Source organism: Morus notabilis, unplaced genomic scaffold (genome assembly GCF_000414095.1).
Source record: "Morus notabilis unplaced genomic scaffold, ASM41409v2 Scaffold1112, whole genome shotgun sequence".
Taxonomy (NCBI): Eukaryota; Viridiplantae; Streptophyta; class Magnoliopsida; order Rosales; family Moraceae; genus Morus; species Morus notabilis.
The window spans coordinates 62,373-72,696 of NW_010367774.1; the positions used below are offsets into that span (position 1 = coordinate 62,373).

The 10,324-nt window shown below is 39.3% G+C and overlaps 2 protein-coding genes across 2 annotated transcripts in view; one reads left to right on the plus strand and one right to left on the minus strand.

Annotated features, from left to right (window-relative positions):
• The first annotated feature begins 857 nt into the window (after nt 1-857).
• On the plus strand, nt 858-5,117 carry LOC21389999 (pentatricopeptide repeat-containing protein At2g17140). The gene is made up of 3 exons (XM_024175610.1): nt 858-3,365; nt 3,821-4,137; nt 5,041-5,117. Exons 1-2 carry the CDS (start codon nt 886-888, stop codon nt 3,945-3,947), a joined length of 2,607 nt encoding a protein of 868 aa, XP_024031378.1. The 5' UTR covers nt 858-885; the 3' UTR covers nt 3,948-4,137; nt 5,041-5,117.
• LOC21390002 (protein NLP2) overlaps nt 4,921-10,324 on the minus strand; it is an 11,882-nt gene continuing 6,478 nt past the window's right edge. The window contains 3 exon segments of the mRNA XM_010113404.2: nt 4,921-5,822; nt 6,104-6,390; nt 6,392-6,793. Coding sequence (XP_010111706.2) covers nt 4,921-5,822; nt 6,104-6,390; nt 6,392-6,793 — 1,591 coding nt within the window.

Sequence of the window (10,324 nt, forward strand, 5' to 3'; positions counted from 1 at the left end):
AATTTCAATCGTTTTCAAAAGGTGGATGACGCCTTGTTTAGTCAACGACATGCTATTTTAGGTTTTGAAGTTTTCTATGAAAGACATCTCGCGTACACCATAACTTCGAGGTGGTTTCATTATCCAATCCAATATGCCCCTTTTCTCCTTTTCTTTTATAAACGTTTACTGTCGCTTTTAAGCCTAGAAAGACGTAGCGTAGCATTTAATATAAACGACATGCTGATCGTTAGTTTGAAAGACGTCCTGTTTTGTACATAAACGACGATATACTTTGAAACAAGGGACGACATGACGTATTTTCTTAAACAGTTACAACATTAAGACGGGAAAGCGGCGTGGCTCAACTAATTAAACGGCAGCAGAATTTACTTACTAGTAGCCGAAACGAAAGACGAGATGTCGTTGATGCTAGAAAACAGACACATATTATGTCGTTTAGTGGTTTCAAAAATCAAATGGCATGTCGTTTGGGTCAAGGAGCATATTTTGATAATGACGTATAAACATTCTCATGTTTAATGACTCGAGGTAATTAATAAATATAACTAGAGTATCCCTTATATCTTTATTAATCAAGTATATTTATTTTTCCAATCACGCACTTTTGTTTTTCAATGAAAATTTTCAAAATTATGCAATTTAATTATTCTCAAATGTCTGAAAAACATATAAATTAATTTCAACAAATTATAAAAATAAACATATAAATTAATTTTATAATGTTCTTCCTATAAAAACAAAAAATTCTACGCCTTCTGATTATATCTCCCGCCAAAGCGCCAAACGACAACGGAGAAACGACAAGAAAATGAAAAACGACAGCGGAAATCCCTCGTAACGTTTTTCCAAGTAGCTGAACCAGCAGTAATCTTCGCATGCGCCATGGACGAAGCAACCACATTCGCCAAAGCTCTCCTCAACAACGCCAACAATCCTTCCCTCGCATGGCTTCTCTTCAAACGCTCTCCTTCCCATCTCCGCCTCCGCTCCGTCCCCGTCGTCGCCCGCATCCTCATCGCCGCCAAAATGCGCCGCCAAATCGACGCTCTGCACCAACTTCTCCTCTCCTCGGAGCCTCCCGAAACCGCCCACGCCTGTCTCCTTTCCCTCGTCAGAATGTTGGCAAATTCGGGTTTCTCCGGCATGGCCGTTTCTCACTTCAAAGCCCTCCGATCACGCTTTCCCGACAAGCCTTACTCGGCTTTTCTCTACAATTCGCTTTTCAAGTCATCTCTCGCCGAGAAAAGCGTGGATTCTTTCTCGTGGTTGTATAAAGATATGATTGTTTCGGGGGTTGTTCCTGAAACGTATACCTTTAACCTTTTGATCAGTGCGTTGTGTGAATCGGGCCATTTGGAAAATGCCCGCGAGATGTTTGACAAAATGTCTGAGAAGGGTTGTCGTCCGAATGAGTATAGCGTTGGGATTTTGGTTCGCGGGTATTGTAGAGCCGGGCTTGTTGATGAAGCTTTGGAGTTTTTCAATAAGACAAGTGACGTTTTGCCGCCTAATAGGATTGTGTACAATACTTTGATATCTAGTTTTTGTAGAGCAGGTAGGACTGATGAAGCTGAGAAATTAGTAGAGAGGATGAGAGATAATAATATGACGCCGGACGTCGTTACGTTTAATTCTAGGATTTCGGCTCTTTGTAAGTCGGGGCAAGTTCTTGAAGCGTGTAGAATATTTAGAGATATGCAAATAGACCAAGAGTTGGGGCTCCCAAGACCTAATATCATAACATATAATTTGATGCTTGAGGGATTCTGCAAAGAAGGAATGTTTGAAGAAGCGAGGAGTTTGTTCGAAACTATGAAAAGAAATTCTGAGTTTGTCAATTTGGAGAGTTTTAACATATGGTTGCGGGCTTTGATAATGAGCGGGAAGCTGTTGGAGGCAAGATTGCTTCTTAAGGAAATGGTGGATAAAGGAACGGGGCCAAGTATCTTCACATATAATATCATGATGGATGGTTTATGCAAGAATGGAATGTTTTCTGATGCAAGAATGGTGATGGGATTAATGATAAGCAGTGGCATTTCCCCAGATACGGTAACTTATACCACTTTACTCCATGGGCACTGCAATAAAGGGAGAGTTTTTGAAGCCAAGAAAGTTCTGCAGGAGATGATGATGAATAATTGCCATCCAAATACGCGTACTTGCAACATTTTGCTGCACAGCCTCTGGAAGGAGGGGAAAACATCAGAAGCAGAGGAGTTGTTGCAAAAGATGTACGAGAGGGGTTACGGTATAGATATCGTGACCTGCAACATTGTGATTGATGGTCTCTGTAACATTGGGAAGATGGATAAAGCTATTGAAATTGTGAGTGAGATGTGGACTCATGGAAGTGCTGCTCTTGGTCACCTGGGGAATTCTTTTATTGGCCTGGTTGATGATAATAATAATGGAAGAAACTGCAGGCCTGATTTAATAACGTACTCAACCATAATCAGTGCATTATGCAAGGTTGGGAAGCTGGATGAAGCCAAAAAGAAGTTTGCAGAGATGATGGGGAAAAGGTTGTGCCCCGATTCAGTGATATACGATACATTCATACGTAGTTACTGCAAACAAGGGAAGATATCATTGGCATTTCGCGTGTTGAAGGACATGGAAAAGAAAGGTTGCAACAAGAGCCTTCAAACTTATAACTCATTGATCCTCGGCGTAGGAAGTAAAAACCAAATATTTGAAATATATGGACTGCTAGATGAGATGAGAGAAAGAGGAGTTTCTGCTGATGTTTGCACTTACAATAATGTGATTAGTTGTCTCTGTGAAGAAGGGAGAATTAAAGAGGCCACTTCTCTTTTAGATGAAATGGTGCAAAAAGATATATCCCCTAATATTGGTTCCTTTGGAAAATTAATCAAAGCTTTCTGCAAAGCATGTGAATTTGAAGATATGCAGGAGGTATTTGCGATAGCTCTAAATATTTGCGGCCATAGGGAAGCCTTGTACAGTCTGATGTTCAATGAGTTGTTTGCTGGAGGGGAATTCTCAAAAGCTAAAGAGATTTTCATAGCAGCACTAGATAGAAATCTTTATGTAGGGAATTTCCTTTATAAAGATCTCATTGACAAACTTTGCAAGGATGAAAAGTTGGATGAAGCCAGTAGCATTATTTATTACATGTTAGGTAAGGGATATGGGTTCGATCCTGCATCGTTTATGCCGGTCATTGATGGTTTGGGTAAGAAAGGTAACAAGCATGAGGCCGAATTACTTGCAGAGAGAATGATGGAAATGTCTTCAGAAGGTAGAGTCAAAAATAAAGTTTACCGGCATGAAAAGGAGATGAGTCAGAGAAGGTCACGCCAGACTGACAAAAGTGATTGGCAAACCATAGTGCACAGGTACGATGAAGAAGTAGTTATTTAAGAGGAATTTCTTTCTAATAATTATTTTGGATTCATTTCATTTTTAGTGGTCATGTCAGAGAACTTGCTCAATTTGGTGATTTGTATCTTTGTTTGTGTTGCTTGTGAAGTACTTTACATTCATGCACACACGGTGGACAAGCTCTTATATATCATACAGTAATCATATAGGATTTTTCATATGTTTCTTGATTCTTCTATTCGAAGTTTGAGTATATGCTAGAGAGTATCTCCATTCTGCAAGATACTCTAATGTCAATATGCAATTTTGGTATAAATGATTGGCATCCCCTTAACTAGATAAAAGAAGTACATCTAGCTACTTGTTTTGAATCTCTTTTGCAGTTTGACTGTTCTAATCTATCCTAGTTATTTCTTTTTAAGAGCTCTGTACACTATGATCTTTTCACATTATTTCCTTTCTATGACAGAGATGATGGCAGTGGAACTGCACTAAAAACTCTCAAAAAGGTACAAAAAGGCTGGGGTCGTGAAAGAATATCAAGTTTGCAGGCACGGTATACTAAATTTCTTGATTACTGGGAAGATAATGATTGAACTTCTCAACCCCTTGAAATAGCTTGGAGAGATGGCAGGTCATGATAAAGCTACTAGAGGACTAGATCAGTGCGACACCTTAACCCCTGGAAACTGAATGCAGAAAAGAATCTTGTTTTATGGTTCCAGAGACTTTGTCCATGCTCGCTCGGCTTCACAATTGAGATGCTCTTTTTGAGATTTTATTGGGGTACGTATGCTTGAAACAATTGCTTACTCTTCTGTGAACTGATCAAGCTAATTCTAGAAGGGAGGGGCGTCATATTCTTATCGTATAATTATGATAGATTCATTAAAATTGGTGGGACTCACCAATTGTGATCTCTTGATGTATCCTGACTATCTTTGAAGAAAATGTCTTGCTTTAGAAATGTAAATTTCTGCTGAGAAATTTGAAAATGTAAATTATTTCTTTGAAAAGGTTGCCTTACTACAATTTATAGTAGAAACTAAGGACAAACTCAAGTTGTAAAAAAAGGGAGAATTTTAAAATTTGCCAATTGCATGGAAAGTAAAATAGTGTTTTAATGCCGTTACTACTGCTCAAGGTTCATGACATTTAGTTGTTGAGGAGGAAAGAAAAACGAAAAACTATTGTAGATGGACAAAATATCTGCTTATAGGCTTCAGTTACATACACTGTACGAGAGAGGAGTTACTGAAATTTCTGTGATATCAGTTTCCCTGTATAAAAACAGTAAAAACAATCCACTGAGTTTTATTTAATGCATCTAATATCATCATAATTCATTTATTCCATCCTACGCGTTCATTGGGTCTAAAAAACAAGATCCAATGGGTTTATACTGACAAGAAAATGAACAGATAACTAATGTTTATAACCATGAACATAATCTCCTCTTTAGACAAGCTGCTAGTTCTAAAAATTACAACCAGATAACAAATTCATGTGCATATATATATTTTTAAACAAAAAAAACTAAGTAGCTAGACAGAGGTGACTCATGGAGTACTAGCATGGGCTGCTGCTGCTACCAAAAGGACCTTCTTCATTCAGTAGAGCAGCTTTATGAATACAGAGTCTCATTGTGCGGTTCTAAGATTGTTTGTGTATCTCCAAACACTCTTGCAGGTCAGCATTGCATGCCAAGAGAACCCACTCCCTGTCATCATCCAGATATTTGATGTCGACCGTACTTATATCGTCGAGGTTGAAACGCCTCATGATCTCTACCTGCAAATCTCTGAAAGAACAGTTGGGTTGCAAACTGAATCTGATCTTTTTCTCCCCAAAGTTTGCTTTAACTCGGAAGGCAAACCCCTCTCGCAGGTTCCTCTCACCGCCTTCTGGCAAGGAAGGTAGAGTCTCGAGAACACGATTATTATCACTTGATGTTTTATAGCTTTGGGGCCTTGTCATATGGTTTGCTTCTTCTAGGTTGGCGGCAGAGGCCAGTAATTCTGCATCACTCCAAGCTCTCTTCATCACCCCAGAAGGGTCTTCTGTTATTAAAGCATGATCGCCAGTAAAGGCATAAAAAGCAGTGGTTGTGGCTGTATGTTGCTGTAGTCCAGCAGTCACACTTGGACCAGAATTCTGACTGTACAAGGAAGATGAAGATTTCATAGCGGACTGATGACTGAAAAAGCCACTCTCAATTTGAGAGTTTGATTGATCTGAATGACCACTTGTATTTGATGATGAAAAATGTTCATTCCCCTGAAACTTTGGGGAGCTCAGCTGTGCAAAGCTCGAGTAAAAGGATCCAATTTGGATGGCACCCTCAGCACCTTGGACAGAGTCGATCACGAGTTGCAGTTTTCTCAGAGAGTGGCCTACCTTCTTGATCTTTCGAGATGGTCATCTGGTGATTCCATGTGACCCGCATATCCTCTTCAGAGTGGTGGGGCAAACTGCAGGTGAAAAACAAACTGGGTCAGAATCCTCTAGAGGTAAACTAGCTGTAGCTTAAATATAGATGGAGGAGAATTCTGAAATAAACTGTATTAACATTGAAGTCATGGCCGTTATATTTCAGAATTGTTTAGTGTTTTCAAGGATTTTGTCAAAATGGTCTTCAACAGATTCTATAGAAAAGCTTCAAGTCTTTATATATGTATATAGATTATTGTAACAACAGTAGCAAGTGTAGCATGTAATTTGTTTAAATGATGTGAATATCTCGTCTTCTTACCGCCTATACTCTTTGCAGCATCTTTGAGGCTTCCTGCAAAGTACTGCCGCAGAACAGGCAAGCTTATGGTCTTCTCTGTCTTTGTCCTCCTCTTTTCTCCGGCTTTCCTCACCCCCGAAGATCGACACCCGCCAAAAGAGTAAGAATCTCCACCTCCCTCAACCGAGCCTTTGGATCGAGAACACTGTTGAAGCTGCCCAAATTCTGTAAACACCTGACTATTGGCTAAATCCCCATTATTGCTATCCCAATGGGTTGGCACTCTAAATTCTTCTTTGGGCTCCTGTCTGATAATCTAGTGACACAGAGACCCCTCTACCCTGCTGTTGAGCCTCCATCATATGAGCAACCCAGGAAGACTCTTTTGTGGAGGGTTCTCCAAAAATAGAAGTTCCCAATTTCTGAGCTTCTTCTTTGCAAAATCCCAAATCTGAAGTATTAACAACTGCTTCTCCAACTGGCAAAACCACTTCTTCTTCATGTTCTTTCTCAACCACAACATGTAAAGTCCTACAAGCCTGCTGTATGACAATGGACAAGGAGTTCAACATCTGCTTTTGTTCCTCCGGGTCTTGGCACTCCTTAGGCAAGAAAAACTCCAAGACGAAATCAGATGACCCGGTGTAGACGCTTCGGAGAGGGATTGCCACAGCAGCGCGTAGGCCAAACATCCTGGCATGGTGAGACGGGGTATTCTGTATTAAAGCACCTTCATCAGAGGCCACCACATCAGAATATCTCAACAACCTGTGGAAGCTTCAACGTCCTCACCATCAGACTCGGCTTCTCCACAAATCTCTCCTCAAGTCTTGGTCACCACCTTTCTCTCACCAGACTCAAATGATTCCGTTGCAGAAGCTTCAACAAACTCAACTCCTTTTTATCTCCACAGATTTCCTTCTAGTGGTTATTATTCAAAAGTTGTATTTATCGTTTCCTTGTATTTAGGCATCTTTGTTTTACGCCTAAGTGTACAGCTCTATATATATATATATATAAACTCTGTAAACCAAATTTAGTAATGCAATTAATCAATATTCAGACCATAAATGCTTGTTATGGTATTAGAGCTCTTCCTCTAACGAGTTAGATCCTTTTTTTTTTCTCTTCCCATATTCTGTATTTTTATTTTTCAAGCCTCCAACTCAGCTACAAGCAATCTGTCAACAATTGCTGTTGTTTCTTCAAATCCTGCTCAAATTCTAATAACGATCAATGCTGCAGCTCAGTTGCCTCTCAAGCTCACGTCTCTCAACTATTTTTCGTGGAAAACTCAATTTAATGCCCTTTTCTTTGGTCTGGATCTTCTTGGATATCTCGATGGCACTTTCCCGTGTCCCTCTCCAACGGTGGCTACAAATGGTCAAACTAACCCAACCCAGATTATCTTTTATGGCGTCGACAAGATCAATTAATTCTTCATGCGATTCTTGCATCTCTGAGTGAAGCCGTTATACCGTTGGCTTCTTCTGCAACATCTAGTCAGGAAGCCTGGACTCGTCTCTCTCGTCTCTATGCCAAGAGATCTACCACTCACATGATTCATCTCAAGGATAAACTCACTATGATTACTCGTGGTTCTCTCTCTGTTACTGATTTTCTTGTCTATATCAAACAAATTGCAGATGAACTCACTGCTCTTGGTGATCGTTTAAGTGATGCTGATCTTCTTGTCTATGCAACACGTGGTCTCGGCCCTGCTTACAAGGAACTTATTACTGCCATGCGAACTTGAGATTCTGTTGTTCCGTTTGAAGAATTGTTTGATAAGATTATCGATCATGAGACCTTCCTCCTTCACAATGACAAACAAAATTCTGATCCCGTCCCACCCACTGCCAATATAGCCAAAAATTTTCCATCTTCCCACCGCACTCCAAAGCCCAATTTTCCCTCCCCGACGCCTGGCATACTTCCTAATCCTGCCATTACCAACAAACAGTACAAACCCAACCCCTCCACTTCACCACCGGTTGTCTGTCAGTTCTGCAGCAAGCGTGGACATGATGCCAAAAGATGCTTCAAGCTCTTTCCTCAACTTCGCTCTCAACGTCCATCTGCAAATCACGTCACCACATCACAAACTGCTCAAAATCCTTGGATAGTGGATTCTGGTGCGTCTCACCATGTTACCTCTCAGTTGTCAAACTTGTCTCTTCATCAACCTTACGAGGGTCCTGATGACATTCAAATTGGTGATAGTGCTGAAATTTTAGACGGGCCGCTCATGATCACTGAAAAGTCAGAATTTTTACCCGATGACCGAGCCCGATCTGCCCGAATTTTTGGGCTGCCCGACCCGACCCGACCCAAAAAGTACCATGAACGGGCTTCGGGCAGAGGATGCCTGCCCGTGCCCGGTCGGGCTGCCCGATGCCCGACCGGCTGCCCGATTTTTTTTTTTATATTATAATTTTATGTTGTTGAAATAAGTATTTGTCTAATTACAATGTGTATATTACAATTTGAAATATGAAATGAACACTGAACACACGAACGAACTATATAAAAAAAATTATTTCTTCATTGATTTTTAAATTTGTAATTCATGTTTGCCTCATTAAAAACCTTACCAAGAAAAACTCAATTGAGATAAAAACTTGGTAAGGAAAAAAGAGTGCAATCATTGTGGGACGAATTACAAATTTGATGAACTTACAAAGTCTATACAAGATTACAATAAACACTATACAAATTAGAAATTACAAAGTAAATAAATATTTACAAAGAAATTATCAAGATGAAGCAGAAGGATCATCTTGAAAATTAAAAGTTAATCTATTAAATTCGTCGATCCATTCTTGGTTTGCCGGTGAGATTGTATCGTGTAAGCGTTGGTCGGAACGGTCCCAATCCTTGATGCACACCAAAGCTTCAACAATATCCTGCTGCAATGCGTTTCTCCGTTCTTCAAGTATTCGGCCGGTTGTACTGAATGCTTGTTCGGCTGCAACAGTGGCGACCGGGATTGAAAAAATATACATTGCCAGTCGTGTTAGGATCGGCCAAGTTAATGCTCGTGCCCTCCACCACTCAACCAAATCAAACACCTCACTACTATCTACAACTAAGCCCTCACTCAGGTACGCCATTAACTCGTTGAATCCGCCGCCACCTCTTGTGAAGATCCACTTCCACTCCCAGATTCTTCTTGACCTTGACTTGTCGTCGTCTTCTTCTTCTTCTTCTTCTTAGACAACCCAAAAACATTCAAGAATGAATGCGGATTGTCGTCTCGTTGTTGCGGTTGTTCAACACGAGGTGTGTTTCTAAATCTACTTTCGTAAGAGATATATAGAGAATATATTTTTTCCTTTATAATAGGAAACTTGTCAGTAGTGTCTATAGCTAAAAATCCACCTAAGTTATCTAATCCACTTTCTAAACCTTCTAATTTTAATATAGGGTCAAAAAAAACACCGAAACCATACAACATGGGTAATTTAGACCAATATTTTTTAAATTTCTTTTCCATAGAGGCGATAGGAACTCCTAAAACCTCATGTGTCCTAAATTCACTAAATAAAATAGACATTCTTAAAAGTTCTCCTAATGCTAATGGTGAAGTTGGGTAATAAGTTCCACTAAGCTTTAAGGTAACTTCATGAAATCTACCTAAAAAGTTATACAAAAGTTCGGCAATTTGCCAATCAATTTCATCTATAAATCCTGTTCCTAATTTTGCACTAACATAATTTGTTATAGCATCTTTATAGGGGATGCATTGTTCAAGCATTATGTAAGTGGAGTTCCATCTTATGGGCATATCTAAGGCTAATGCTCTAGGATTTTGATTATATGCTTGTAGAAATCTAAACCAATCTTGTATTCTTTGATTACTACCTTGAATCCAAGCAATGTTATCTCTAATTCTTTTAATATGACCTGTCATTGATTTTAAACCGGACTTTACTATTAAATTAATTATATGACATGCACAACGTTGGTGGAAAATATCATTATTACTAAATAAACTTAAATCATTTTCAAAAAGTTCTATTGCTTTAGTATTCGCAGTTGCATTATCTAATGTTATGGCCATTATTCTATCTCTTAAACTATATTCATCAATAACAGATAAAATTGTGTTATATATTAAATTGGCAGTATGTGATCCTATAACACATTTGAAACCTAAGATTCTCTTATCCAAATCAAAACCTTTATAATAATGTCCGATTACAACTAAATAATCCTTGTTGGCAACGGCGGACCAAATAT